Consider the following 15,232-nt stretch of genomic DNA (forward strand, 5'->3'; position numbering starts at 1 on the left):
ATCGTCCCGATAGAAAAGCGACAATACACCCGCCATCAAGCCACCACCCTCGCCGACTCACCCGACGAAGCTTCCCACACCCGGGACCCCAGAGCTAGCAGACGACGTGGTGACAGCCACCCCGAGAGACAATCACGGTGTAATCCAGATAGGAAAGTGGTCGAGGCCACTGTCATAGTAAAGATACGTGCAGGTCCACTACTAAATCCAAACATGAAGATAGATATATTCCGGAAATAAAATTATCCTTCATAATATGGAATGTAAATTGGCTTTATTCAAAACTCAAAAAGTATTTTTTTGTAAAACCTTCCATGCCATTACCTTCATAGAAACTTGGGCCAAACCTACCACAGATTTTGAGCATATTTTCGCAGACCATCACTGTCACCAGTGTGTTCGAGAACGCACATGTACTCTGGGCAGATATTGCGATGGAATCGAATATATATATAAGGAAGTCTATCAACCAGCTGGTCACCCGACGACACAGTGAATGGACAGATTGTGTTTTCTTCCTTACAAACGTAGCTATGGGTCATTCCATTATCAATCAAGGTAACAGCATTGCACATTGTTGTGCACTCAACCAGAAAAGTTGTTATTTTAAGGTGTCTAACAACTGGCTGTCTAACTAATGGGAGGACACCGTACTGCCCAGGCCTCCCATTATACTGGGATTTGTATATGTAACTGATGCTACAACAGTAGCAGCTAATATGCGAGACTGCACTGGTGTAGGACTCTTAGAGACAAAACTGTACACACTGTGTAATGAATATCCAGGTACTGCAATAACTATTTTTGTTGATATGAATACTCGTATAGGATTAGAATAAGGTTTCATAGACTCCGTCGATTATCTCCCAATTGATGACTTTGCTATTCCAAGAAAGTCCAAAGACACAATTATTAATACCCTCGACCTGTGTGTAAACATGAACATGCATGTATTAAACGGTAGAGCGGGTTCAGACGTAGAGGGGGATTGTACGTTTATTGGCCATCAAGGTAATTGTAGATTATTGTATTGTGCCCTCTTCTATGTATGAATGTTTTAAAAACTTTAAAATAGTAACTGGAACAGAATCTGACCATCTTCCCTTGACAGTCGACTTAGCTTATCACATGATGTATCACGTGAACAAGCATACACACACACACACACACACACACACACACACACACACAGGCGCTCGTGCTGCATGCGCCCTCACAGCATAGACAGATTTCGGTGGGGCGAAGCACATGGGGGTGAGTTTGCAAACTATATGAACAGTTGCATTGACCATTTTTCTAGATTATTTGTTGGTTAGATAAGTTTAGGATTACGAATGATAGTGAACATTGCAGTGAGTATTTACGCGTCACGAAACGTTTTAAAGTGTGAGTGAGTGAGTTAAAATTTTAAGTCACATCGGCAATATTTCAGCCATATCGTGACTATCAATAGTTAAACAAAATACATATATTGATACTTATATAAACACCTGCCAACGAAGGACAGTAAAATAACTAGATTTATCACAGAAAAGGATATAAAACTAGTATGAAATCGTAAAAAATAATAATAGCACTATACATAACGATACAAGATAAAAACGGGCTATAGATCGCCAGCAACTGAAGGTAGACCACCATACTGGGGTCCATGGGGACTTACAGTACCTTTGCTACCTGCATGGACCCCAGCCGGATTTACATCATCCCTTCAGGTGTTTATGAGTATTGACAAATTTAGCCAAATTAAAAGAACACATATTCTATGATTAAAGCTATAGTAGGAATAACATATTTTGAATATTTTGGACTTACGATACCCTCTCAGGGGGACAATAATGTTACACTACTTTAACCCCCATCGAGGATACTGCCACAAACATTCACAGATATCAATATATTCTACTAATGTTAAAAAAATCATATATTTTACACAAGTTAACCAAATTTATGATACAACTTTATTTCTTTTAAAAAGCCAATAATTAAATGCGAACTAATATTATTAAAAAGATCTTTCATAGATGTAACCTTGAAATATTTATCCCTTGTGATGGAAAAATCAACACAGTCAAGCAGGACATGCTTGACCGTGATTCTTTCATCACAAGGGATGCAGAACGGAGGATCCTCACCTTCAATAAATATTCATTGGTATAGCGAGAATGGCTAATACGACATCGTCGTAAAATGAAGTAAAATGAACAACCCAAGTAGGTGTTACCGATGTTTGGTTTAATGTCATGTAATTTATTGATTCCTACTTGGGTGTCCCACTTCTTTTGCATCAGATCACGGATATAGGTTCTAATCACTGGCTTGAAATCAGTGTATGGAATATGAAGTGGTGTCACAGATTTGTTGAGTGCTGCTTTAGCTGCAGCATCGGCCATTGTGTTATCTACGTACGTACATATATATCATACTCCAAATGTGCTGGGGAGAAATATTCCCTCATTTTGGGTTTAAATGTGTTTCATAATCCCCACTGGCTGCTGTTGAAGTGACTTTCACCTCACCCAAGGTGGGATCTTATATGTATCCTGTGCTAGAAAGGATGTGATGATTCCTTTGGGGGATTATTAGTTAATATCATTACTGTATATAATTATTGGGGTTGTGCGTTTATTTTTGCACATATGCTTTTTGGTATCAACAATGCGTTTGTATAATCTTCAACAATATCGTTTTCTCCTTCAAAATATAATCATCACATCCCGAATTTCACATGGATTATTGTTAATTCTTTTAAATATATTTTCTATGCTCTTTCTGTCTGTCCTGGATGGGCTACAACATCGCCAGCCATATCTGTTGATTTGGTTTAGGTGTCTCCCAGAATGTGCAGCCAGGAATTGAACCCTGTAATTTTATGCTTCAAAACGCTATCATTACTGTCTTTTTGTGTTGTGTCATCTTTGACTGGGGAACTTCGCGCCGTTAGCACGCTTGCCCATCCCTTTCCGTGAGACGAAACTGTTACGTAACCCTGGTGATTTCACAGGTCTCACATCATTACTATTTGATAGTGTTTCATAAACACGTGCTCATGGTATAGTCGGAATCGTACAATGGACTCTGCTTTAAGCAGAGAATTCTTTTGGATATGGAAAGGGTTCTGTCGCTTTATTTAGTACAAGCAGCCCTCAAACACATGCGTGCACGTCGCTATGTAAGTGAAATTATATCTGGAACATTAAACCCTACCTCACTTCATCTAATTCTAAGCCACCTGAATGTGTAAACACCATGAGCGTTGCTGTCAACAGTATAGGTCGTACTGTCTGTAGGCCGATTGGTCTTCACTCATAACGTGTTTCATCATCTATATACTGACTGCAATACATGTCCAGGGAACAGGTTTGGCGCTTCCTCTTAGGAGACACTATTCAAGATGGCCGAGATCAATGACTACGTGAGGGACTTCTACAACTCCACTGCTGTCAAATGTGACTTCATCTGCGCAGTCAACGACTGGGACCTGACGCCATCCATCAAGAACATCGTGTCTCAGATGCACCCAGAGACGATGAAGAGGTAGGTGAATTGTTGGTCACACGAGCAGTAGCTCTGAAGAACGACGTCATGATTATATAATGTGTCTTTAAAGCATAGAGGCTGTCTATTGGACGGGATGAGAAGAATGATTGTTATCAAAATATATAGAGGAGGTTTTCTTCCTGGATGGAGTATTTCAGATGCCTAACATGTATTGTGTCCCCTGACGTGTTATGACTGGAATATTGTTAGAACGGCGTAAATATAAATTGTCAATGCAAGAGAATAGATTTTCTGCCGAAACAGATTCCATTTGGCGTGTAGGGCGAAATAGCTGTCGAGATTATATGAATGGACCACTGAAAATCAGTGTAAAAGCTCAATCACCTATTGCAGACAAAATTTCTGTCTTTTCTGGAAACATAAGTACATTCACTTGTCGTTCGGGTTTGGACTAGCCTACATCCACACGTCAGTGATCTGTTTCCAGGACATTACTAAAGGAGGAAAGGTGACACGGAGTTGATGCTTCTGTCTCATCTCCAATATGAATGCAGAAACTAGTGTACACGAACAGGGGATCATTGTACATTCAGTACATTTATGACGAGGACTACTTTACATATGAACGATCTAATATTATTTCTAGGTATTATGGTTCAGGGCTTGTAATTCCCGAAGGCATTGAAGGAAAGCGTGTCCTTGACATTGGGTGTGGTTCTGGCAGCCTCGTTTTCATCCTCAGCAAATTAGTTGGACCAACCGGAAGTGTTGTGGGCATGGATTTAACCCCAAATCTTGTAAGTACAATGTTGTAAACACTATCATATATAGACGTGTAGAAATAAGCTTGTGGGTTCGAGCAAAGGAAATGCCGTCGATCGTGTTTAATCCTCAAATTGAGCAAACCCGCCATAGCATGACTTTTCTACTGGTCATAGGGGCGTCAAACCCGGAAAATCCCACTTCATTTATACAATTCTCCGAAAAAGAGTGTTGAATGTAATAATGACGTTTTTCGCCTGATCGTTTAAATCGTTAAACTTGTGTTTGAAGACGGGTGATGTTTTTTATTTATGTAAGAGCTACTGAGGTGGGCCAACGCAACATACTGGAACTTCCTTTGACGCAACTAAATGAATGAATGAAACTATTTTTTTAGATTTCCGAAGGAAAGAACAGGGAGGACTATCACCGCGATAGATGGGGATACAACAAGAAAAACACGGAATTCTTCGTAGGCAACGCCGAGAACCTTTCCGAGTTGAAAGATCAGAGTTTTGACATCATTGTGTGAGTGGAATTTACATTTCATAGACAATTACATCCTCACTGTCAGTATCAACAAGTCGTTTGGGCTGCAAACGTTTGTTGTTTAACAACTAAACTTCCCTGTTTTGCAAAAAGGCATCAAACACTTTGAACTGTTCCAAAATTTATTTTATCAAAATAAAGACGAACACGCGTATGTGAAGAGCACTGACTCGAGTGGTTTGGGTGTCCTTTTCGTCAGTAATAAATAACCCAGTCTGGACCCGACAAACCGGTGATTGATATAATGAGCAACGATCAAGTCACTGTGCCTGACCAACCGATTTAAGGAGTGAATGAATGGTATTTTACGCCACATACAGTAAAGACATTATCAGTATGAGGCTGGGTGAGATGCAGGCCTGGTCGGATGTACGAAGACGCATGGCCATTCAACCAGAGCCCCGGGGGACTCCGGCACACACAAGGCTCCTAGTGAGTCTCACACCTCAAGAGTTGATCAATGCAAGTCAGGTGGTTGCACGACTTCACGCCTTCCTCCTCCGCCGACACCGTTGCCCATACTATCAACCGATTATTTTTATGTAAAGGTTGCAGTGATAAAGCTAGAATAGTGCAGCTCGTTCACTTCTGAGTGTTGAAACTACAGGACTGTTGACACTATATACATGTATACTAGTATTATTTTCATCCTCAGCAGTTAAGGAAACACATGCTATTTGTATAGTGTCAATGCGAGACGTGAGACGGTTATCCTCATCTCATTTCGAATATGTTGTCCTGTAGGACTTCAATTCGACAGCCCAGTTGAATATGGGTGAGTGAGTATGGTTTTACGCCGCTTTTAGCAATATTCCAGCAATATAACGGCGGGGACACCACAAATGGGCTTCACACACTGTACCCACGTGGGGCATACCTATGTCTATATCTATATGTTTAAGTTTTTGGGCTAACCTATAGTCTGTCTCCGAGACCCTAGAGCATAAATTATAAAAAGGAGTCCAATTCGTATCAAGAATGATATGGCAAGTCTACATTCTAAATTAAATTTATTTTGTAGATAAAATTTATATTTTTAAATAAGATAAATATATTTCTGGGACTAAATGTCTAAGGCTACCCCACGGCCCCAAGTTGACTATGAAGGGCAACATCTCCATGTCTGCTCTTGACAAGTTCGTGTCTTTCCCTTGGTGATTTGACCTTTTATGCAGGTATGCATAACCACAGCTCATTTCCCAGCTTTCTCCATTTTCGCAGTTTCTCTCGCCCCTGTTAGATTCTGCGGTTGACCCCGAGACCTCGAAAACAAATCATCAGCTCATACGCCACACGGAGTGGTTATCTCTATAGTTTGCCGAGTTTTTTTCAGGTGAACAATTTACTTGCCTTTGCATGTGTTTGTGACGGATGCCACCGATTGGGCAGGATACGCTGACCTTTTCGCGAACACCTGGTATCATCACTATTTGATAGTGATTCATAAACACCTGCTAATGATATAGTCGGAATAGTACAATCGACTCTGCTTTATGCAGAGGTTTCTATTGGATACGGAAAGGAATTTGTCGCTTTATTTATTGATGTATTTATTTATAAACGTATCACAGATTTGGTCCATTATTATGCTAATCACGTTGACAGAATAACCCCACTAGAAGTTAAAACCTCTCACCAGGATTTACTTTTGGAAAGTCAAACCTGCTTCGACCTTCATACCACATACCCGATCCCTGCTACCTCGGGTTTCACAACCACGACCAAAAGTTCAGAGTCGTGTTTATCCTACACAATAGCAGTGTGGGATACGTACTTTATGAAATGACCATAGCCCCTAAGCCTTTGTTTGCCTTGTCTGGTGTTGGGCCTCCACATTAGAACTTGATCTCAGCCAGTTCATTCAGTCAGGTCATGAACTGTTATCGGCGCCGGACGTTCCATTACACACAAGAACATAGACTGACGCTTAATCTCGGAAAATATATAACTTGATAGAAACAAGCAACTCCATTTAAACTGAAACGGAGACTTGCGAAGTGAAAATAATAAGGGTCAGGGACTGTGAGACAGGCTACCCCAGACATCGACAAGGCATTGCGAATCTAGTTTACTCCAGTACAGTTCGCAGAAAATGTCGCTATCTGGAGGATCTTGTTTTGCAATAAACATAATAGGGCTGCTATGCGGGGACCAAGTCCTTGTCACATTGGACCTGTGAAGATTCCGGGGTAGAATAGGTCTTCAGCAACCCATGCTTGTCGTAAAAGGCGACTAACGTGATCGGGTGGTCAGGCTCGCTGACTTGGTTTGAAGCATGTCATCGATCCCAATTGCGTGGATCGATGCTCATGACATTAATCACTGGATTGTCTGGTCCAGACTCGATTATTTACAGACCGACGTCATATAGCTGGAATATTGCTGAGTGCGGCGTAAAACAAACAACCAACCACCCTTGTCACATTGGCTGTGTGGCAGTTTGAATGTAAAGAATTGACTACAGTATTCTTTTGACTATAAACGCCAAGAATATATTCGTCAATTCTTAAAGATAAATACGACAACAATAAAAACTTCACAGAAGGCTCATTTAATCATTAAAACATTAAAACATGTTGATAATGATACGAAATCGGTGACATCGTCCAGCGCAACAATGCAACACAAGCCCCGCCCTTTCTATTATTAACCAATCAAGAAACTGTATTCCGTTAGTGGGCGTGGCTAATTATTTTTCGGTTTATGGCTCAAACAATTGCTTGGTGAGTAATCACTAGGGAAATGACTGAATCAATTGCAATGAATGTATTCTCATATAGCTCGAGTAAAGAACAGATAAAAATAAGATGTAATCTATATTATCCTTAACTGTGAACTTAAGAACCCCTAAATCCAGTGGCAGTAGAGTAAATAGAATGATCTTGAATGTGAAGTTTCTTTATATCATGACGGGGCGGTGGGGGTAGCCTAGTGGTTAAAGTGTCCGCTCGTCACGCCGAAGGCCCGGGTTCGATTCCCCAAATGTGTACAATGTGTAAAGCCCATTTCTGGTGTCAGCCGTGATATTGCTGGAATATGGCTAAAAACGGCGTAAAACCATACTCACTCGCTCACACACTCATATCATGTCACAGTTGTGCATCACGCATCTTATACAAAATGTGCCGGTGTATCAGAATGACAATAAACAGCTTAAGGAAAATAGTGTCCCATACACAGCTGCTGTGTGTTCTTCATTTCAATTTCATTCACTACATATGCGATAATTGCTCGAACAATGCTCTATTTATGTTTTTTTAAATTATCAGCGGAGGGAACCAACTCCCTCGATGATTTATATATGATATTCATCACAAACGTTTATTACAGATCCAATGGTGTGTTTTGTTTGGTACCCAACAAAGACAACGCGTTCGCCGAAGCCTTCAGATTATTGAAGGTAAGAAGCTGTTAAACGCGCCTTCCACCTAAACAAACTTCAAGAATTCCATCATTCTTCCTCTCATTTAAAACCAACTCACGACCCTTCTACTTCCTATCCACCTAAATAATCCTACTCCCTATCCACTAAAATTATCTTACGAGTGCCCTACTTTCTATCCTTTAAAACCAGCCCACGACAATCCTACTTCCGATCCTTTAAAATCAACTCACGGCCCTTCCACTGCCTATCTTTTCAAAATCCACTCACGACCGTGCTCCTTCATATCCACGTAAATTACCCTACTTCCTATCCACTTAAATTACCCCACTTCCTACCTAAAGGGCTTTATACTCAACTCAAGACTCTCCTGTCGCTATATGGCTGAAATAATGCCGATGCGACGTTAAACTTTAACTCACTCACTAAAGACTCGCCTACTTACTACACCCCTACCTTTGTCCACTGTATGCGGAGCGCGCAAGGCCACTAAAATCAACTACCTTTCCTTAACTTTCTATCCAGCGGGCTTCGTTTTTTGTTGGTTTGTTTGTTGTTTAACGCCGCACTCAGCAGTATTCCAGATGTATGACGGCGGTCTGTAATTAATCGAGCCTAGGCCTGACAACATAGTGTTTTCTGACAATTGTCGTGTAGCCGAGAAAGGAATAAGGTTCGACAGCGTTCGGGAAGACTTTTGATACCTAATTATTGATGTTATTTAAAAATTTGGAAAAAATGTTCTGTATTCAGCCTGATGGCGAATTCTACCTGAACGATGTGTACGGTGAGAAACCAGCCCCTTCTGACATGACGGACGACCTTAAAGCTTGGGGTGAGTCTTCTTAATACTATAGACCGCCCCCGTGGTCTAGTGGTAGAGCGTCCGCCCGGAGAGCAAAAGGTCCGGGGTCCGGCGTCATACCAAAAGACGTTAAAATATGGTACTTGTTGTTACCCTGTCTGGCGCTCGGCATTAAGGGGCTAAAACAAGGACTGGTCGGCTCGGAGTCATTATACTGTGTCTGAGTGGGGTATTCATGTTAAACTGCAGCATGGTATCTCAGTGAGCTAGCACTATAAAGCGGCATCAGTCCGGACTAGTAAAAGCAGCCACACAAACACACACACGTACATACACGTCGCTGTATAAGTGCAATAATCTTGGACGCTACGTTAAACCCCATTTCACCTCACCTCACCTCACCTCACCTCACCTCACCTCACCTCACCTCACCTTAATACTATGCTGCTTTTGTACATAAATCAACTGGACGCATGTTAGCTCGTGTACAATCGAAGTTCGCAAATGGTCCAGCCACCTTATCTCGATGTGTGTCTTCAAGCACCCTGCGGCAATTCCAAGTCAGAGCACTTCCCCAATACCCGATGTTTGTGCAAAGGTCCCACTACATTGTGGCTCGGCTGGTCAGTTTCTTTGACTTAATGGCGTGGAAGTTGCTCATGATTTCAGTGTCTGGTTTGCCTAAAACATAACTATTTACGTGCTACCGTGAAATAACAAGCAATTTATGTGGATGGCAGTCTTTTTCACACTGTTGGGACATTTCGGTGAAGAATCGAAGGCTATACCAAATGTTTTTCTACGAAGATTTCAAAGAGCGCCATACGACTCATGCCTCAAGATTGTTGCCTCAGCCAAACTTTCAAAACGTATGCCGATGCAATTCCCTATTTTGACTTGTGCCATACAATCCCGTGTACAGTTGACTTGTCTTTGCATGTGTTTGTGACGGGTACTAACGGTGGAAAAGGTTACGCTCACCATTTTCTCGAAACCTGGTATCATCACTATTTGCTCTTGTAGTTGCGCGGGATAAATGTAGCGCTGCCCGAGAGTCAAGTCCCAGACTTACACAAAGCATTGTACATTTACTATTAGCCAAATCACTGTGAGACTAGACCCGTGAATATCCGGGTAGAGAACAGGTATTCAGCAACCCATGCGTGTCGTACGAGACTAGGTTGAATTTAATTTATTTATAAAACATGGCCCAATTCTATCTAACAAGTTGCGCGGCTTGGTGCCACTGTTCAAAATATATATTTTTATTTACACACATCAACGTGTTCAAAGGCTGGATACAGTGACGAACATCACATGTGACATGGGAGAGCACTATGGTCAGGGGGGATGGAGAGTCAGGATAGTTGACCTTGAGCACAGATCGTATTCAATACTCTGCAAAGCCTGTGCAACAAAGTATATATTAATCTCTACAATTATCCCCGACAATTAAGAGTGAATGAGTGAGTTAAAGTTTTACATTGCATCGGTAATATTGCATCCATATCGCGAGGCATCCTGCAAGTACTATCCGGTTATGTGGCACGGTTTTTGAGAATGTTATTAAGGCTTTATCTGTTTATATCTCCGACAGATCTGGGCCTGACTGGATCCCAGCTTCCAGATGAATTCCTTGCCTCGTCCAAGAAAGCAGGATTCACCACTCCCTACCTCACATGTGTCGGCCCTGTCAATCTCAGCGAGGCCTACAAGGCCAGGCTACGTAAGTAACGACACATGAGCAAAACTATGACCATTGACAGATTATGGACAAAGTAACTGAAGTGCTAAGTGTTAGTATAGAAAACAGCACACTTATGTCGGGTGTCCCTGTGAATCTCCCTTCTTTTAAAAAGAAATCATACTGAACATCGTCACGTCGACGACAATACTGGTTGTGTCACGTCCAGGTTGACATGCTTAACTTTTCTGGAATACCTGGTATCATCACTATATGATTGTGATTCATAAACACATATACTATAATCGGAATCGTACAATGGACTTTTGGTAGAGATTTCTTATTGTTATCATGGTTATGGAAATGGTTTTGTCGTTTATATTCACGACCATAGATGGAAACCGCCTCCCTGGTCTAGTGGTAGAGCGTCCGCCCGGAGAGCGAAAGATCCGGGCCGCGTCATACCAAAAGACGTTAAAAGATGGTACAGTCCGTTTGACTCCAAATGAGAACGATGAATTGCAAAATAACTCGAAATCCAGAAAAGTGTATGAAACATCAATACGGTACTTGACCATGAATACCCTGTACCCAACAAAATCTGAATTTTGTTTATTTTAAGACCCATGACGGATGAAGTTCTTTAAGAAACTATCATGTAATTTTGTATAGAAATGTGTACATGACACGTAGGGGGGACAAACCGTGGAAGGCACAGCGCAAACACGGTCTGCACGTGCTACACAGTGACCTTGTTCATTCAATGACAAGATGCGCTACTCAGCAGATGTTAAACAGTTGATGTTGAATGTGTATGATTTCTTTAGAAGTGAAGCAGAAAAAGCAAAGCCTTTTTATGCAATTAATAAATTCTTGAAACGAGCTTCAAAAGCTCTTGGTATGTCCCCTCAGAAACTTAAAAATGTTGTTAGTCGACGAGATACAAATAGTCGGGCCAAGGAGGAAGGGAACATGTCAAAACCACGCAAGGTTGATAAATTAGACAGTTTTCAGAGGGATCAAGTCAGACGTGCAATTGTTAAACTGCACTCAGAAAATAAGTACCTGTCCCTAAGAATGTTGAAGAAACACCTTGAAACTGACCATGATTTACGTGTTACAAAGTAGAAACTATGGCAGCTGTTGCATACATTTGGTTACAAATACAAAAAGATAACTGGAGAAAATAGGGCTGTGTTGTGTGAACGGTCTGACATTGTTCGTCTCCGAAATCATTACTTTCGTACCATCAAGCAGAAACGTGAAGAAGGATATGAGCCCGTCTTCTTAGATGAGATATGGGTAAATGCGTCACACACAGCCAGCAGTCAGTGGGTACCAAGTGATAGTGTCACGTCCTAGATCACTTTGCATTAGGCTTATTTGTTGATAGTGTCACGTCCCAGATCTCTTTGCATTACGCTTATTTGTTGATAGTGTCACGTCCTAGATCACTTTGCATTACGCTTATTTGTTGATAGTGTCACGTCCCAGATCTCTTTGCATTACGCTTATTTGTTGATAGTGTCACGTCCTAGATCACTTTGCATTACGCTTATTTGTTGATAGTGTCACGTCCCAGATCTCTTTGCATTACGCTTATTTGTTGATAGTGTCACGTCCCAGATCTCTTTGCATTACACTTATTTGTTGATAGTGTCACGTCCTAGATAACTTTGCATTACGCTTATTTGTTAATAGTGTCACGTCCTAGATCACTTTGCATTACGCTTATTTGTTGATAGTGTCACGTCCTAGATCACTTTGCATTACACTTATTTGTTGATAGTGTCACGTCCTAGATAACTTTGCATTACGCTTATTTGTTGATAGTGTCACGTCCTAGATCACTTTGCATTACGCTTATTTGTTGATAGTGTCACGTCTAGGGATCGTTTGTCATATGTCCATGAGTCGCTTGAGTCACGTCTCCTTGTAACATGTGTGATATCCAAAGGTAGTATTCATAATTGCATCGGCAGAACAACTAGCGCTGATGAGGGGACATTATTTACTGTCTGTCAGAATAAACACACTCTCTCTTGCTCCGTCGTATAAATGCATTGCCACACCCTGTAACTGTGTCAGTCAGTGAGGTTTTGTTTTGTTGTTAACGCTCAGGCGGAAGAAGGTACATTTGCGCGGGCAACCGGATATTCCGTTTGGGAAGCGGAACTAACAGAGGGCCGGCTTCGGTGACGTACAAAGGAAACATCCAAGGTCATGAGTCAGAGTTCAAATGGGACATCAATCTGACCTTTAAGGTGAGATATTTGATAGTAGTTTTTGTTTTAGTGTAGTAGTGTTTTTTTCGTTTAACGCCCCACTCGGCAACATTCCAGCTTTTATATGACGGCGGTCTGTAAATAACCAGGAATGAAGTAATCATCGGTCTGCTCACGACATGCATCAACCAAGTCACCGAGTGTGGCCCCCGATCCCGTTAGTCGACTCTTACCACAAACGTGGGTTGCTGAGACCGATTCCATCACAAATATTAAGGGGAGTGTGGTAGTTGAGGTAAATGGTTGACTGAACCGAATTTACCCCTAATTCAAAAAAAATATTAGATGCTGAATTGAGACTGAATTGGTAATTAGGGTAACCATCAACTGATGATTATAATAAATAATAGAAATAATCAAATTGCCATACGGAAAATGTTGTGTTTGAACGACTTTCATCCGTTTCTAGGACTGTCAAACCTCGTCCCCTTTAAATGTAATTTATTTTCTGATGAGTCTTTATTTGTGATCTGCGTTTTCTTCCACTACTAGTATCCTGGCAATAGCATCAACAACGGGCTATTGAAAGCACTCATGTGTCCTGTTTAAACTGTTTCAGACTGGGGAATCCGTATCGGTAGACGAGGAACTTGCCACAATTTTGGCCCAAACTCGCTACAGTGCATTCTTTGACCTGGCAGACGCTATCGGTTCTGTCAACACTCTGCGGGTAAGTGTGTGTTCGCCCTTCGCTGGCGAAGATCACCACGATTTCGGGTCAGTGTTGGCTGGGGTGTTGTGGATGCGGGGGTGGCTGATCGAGCCAATCCCAATCCGCGGGGCGAGAAGCCCGATGCAGCGAGGGACACGGTATTTGGGGGGGGGGGGGGGGGGGGGGGGGGGGGCTTGTCGGAGGTGTTACAGACTCTGCTTTCCTGATCATGTGGTCATTGTAGGCGGAGTCACCGAGAAGTTGGTGAGCAGGCCTCGCAGGCTGATGCAGTTCTGCCTACATCTTCACAGTTGTCGGGACTAATGACGTCAATTGAAGGAGTCCTTGAGTCGTCACCTCTGACCGCCATGACGTCACTTGCCTGCCTTCTTCAAACTTAGACCAGACTCATCAGACACACGGGTCGTGTGTCCCTCGTCCCATTTGGGTTGAAATAATCCTTCACAGTGTAACAATATAACACCACGTCACATGTTGTCGAGCATCACCTCGTGACCACGTGCTTAATGATGTAATCAAGGTAGACACTTGAGTGAGTGAGTGAGTATGGTTTTACGCCGCTTTTAGCAATATTCCAGCAATATTGTACCCATGTCGGGAATCGAACCCGGGTCTTCGGCATGATGAGCGAACGCTTTAACCATTAGGCTACCCGACTGCCCCTAGACACTTGAAAGCCCACTGAAGACATCAAGGTGTTTTCCACTTGCCGATGAAGTTATGTTACGAATTAAGCTTCACGAAGTAAGATATTCAATAAGTAACGAAGACGTACATCAAAACTTTTTCACTAAAGCTAATTTTTATCAGACTTTATCTGATGGTAATCAGAACAATCGTACGCCCCGATTATGAATCGGCTGCTGTTTGTAAACTTCCTGTCTGTAATGTCATGTGACTGATCATGCTGTGCATCTATTTTTAACTTGCTTGTTACGATGAGGCTCGAAATCATGTGACGGTAAAAAGAAGACGCCTGACCAACTCGTCTCGCACAGCGAGTCATTTTCACTACAACATTAACAAGACATGGTCATTTGACCATCCAAGTGTTAACGGCAATAAATGTTCACAAAAGTTAGACTTAATTTTAGTGTATTGGGATTGTTATTAGACCTGTAATGAGAAATACTTCTTAGGGGCTCGAAACCCCATAACACGAGGATAACAGAGATGATGTCCACTGTACGCGCCGCAACTAGCATTCGTACATACATGTCAGTATCCACGTCTTATTTCAGGGTCAAAACCCCTTCACATACCTGGACCAGATACAATCTCAGGGGAAATGTCCTCCCCATATCTACACAGTGGAGTAGGATGACGCTGGCCAGCAGATGCTGCAGGAATGGAAAACGTCTTTGCACTCGTGCACGTCTAGCAGAAACTTATTACCAGTTATTCGTAACGGAATACTGCTTTATGACCGCGTTACTGACTCGAGATTTCAGCTATCCAGGTAGATAAACTCGTTGCCGTTGGGACACTGGCTATTTTATTAAGAAATGCTTACGAATTCTCATTCAAGCGCAAACTTAACCCTGTAATCACCGTTCTTTCATAATTAAAACCAGCATATTTTCTTATCCTA

General features: G+C 41.9%; 1 protein-coding gene across 1 annotated transcript; it reads left to right on the forward strand.

Moving 5' to 3' along the window:
- Positions 1–1,190: 1,190 nt before the first annotated feature.
- On the forward strand, positions 1,191–15,232 carry LOC124135896 (arsenite methyltransferase-like). The gene is made up of 10 exons (XM_046501565.1): positions 1,191–1,254; positions 3,354–3,537; positions 4,148–4,298; positions 4,661–4,791; positions 8,143–8,212; positions 8,948–9,029; positions 10,597–10,725; positions 12,805–12,947; positions 13,528–13,638; positions 14,883–15,232. Exons 2-10 carry the CDS (start codon positions 3,395–3,397, stop codon positions 14,958–14,960), a joined length of 1,038 nt encoding a protein of 345 aa, XP_046357521.1. The 5' UTR covers positions 1,191–1,254; positions 3,354–3,394; the 3' UTR covers positions 14,961–15,232.

Source organism: Haliotis rufescens, unplaced genomic scaffold, assembly GCF_023055435.1.
Source record: "Haliotis rufescens isolate VD_foot unplaced genomic scaffold, xgHalRufe1.0.p SCAF_4, whole genome shotgun sequence".
Taxonomy (NCBI): Eukaryota; Metazoa; Mollusca; class Gastropoda; order Lepetellida; family Haliotidae; genus Haliotis; species Haliotis rufescens.

What these genes read in the sequence shown, in the direction of transcription:
- LOC124135896 (XM_046501565.1), top strand. Translation starts at nt 3,395, where the DNA reads ATGGCCGAGATCAATGACTACGTGAGGGACTTCTACAACTCCACTGCT. An exon ending in CAGAGTTTTGACATCATTGT is followed by an intron (nt 4,792 to 8,142) that starts GTGAGTGGAATT and finishes CGTTTATTACAG; the next exon opens with ATCCAATGGTGTGTTTTGTT. An exon ending in GTTCTGTCAACACTCTGCGG is followed by an intron (nt 13,639 to 14,882) that starts GTAAGTGTGTGT and finishes GTCTTATTTCAG; the next exon opens with GGTCAAAACCCCTTCACATA.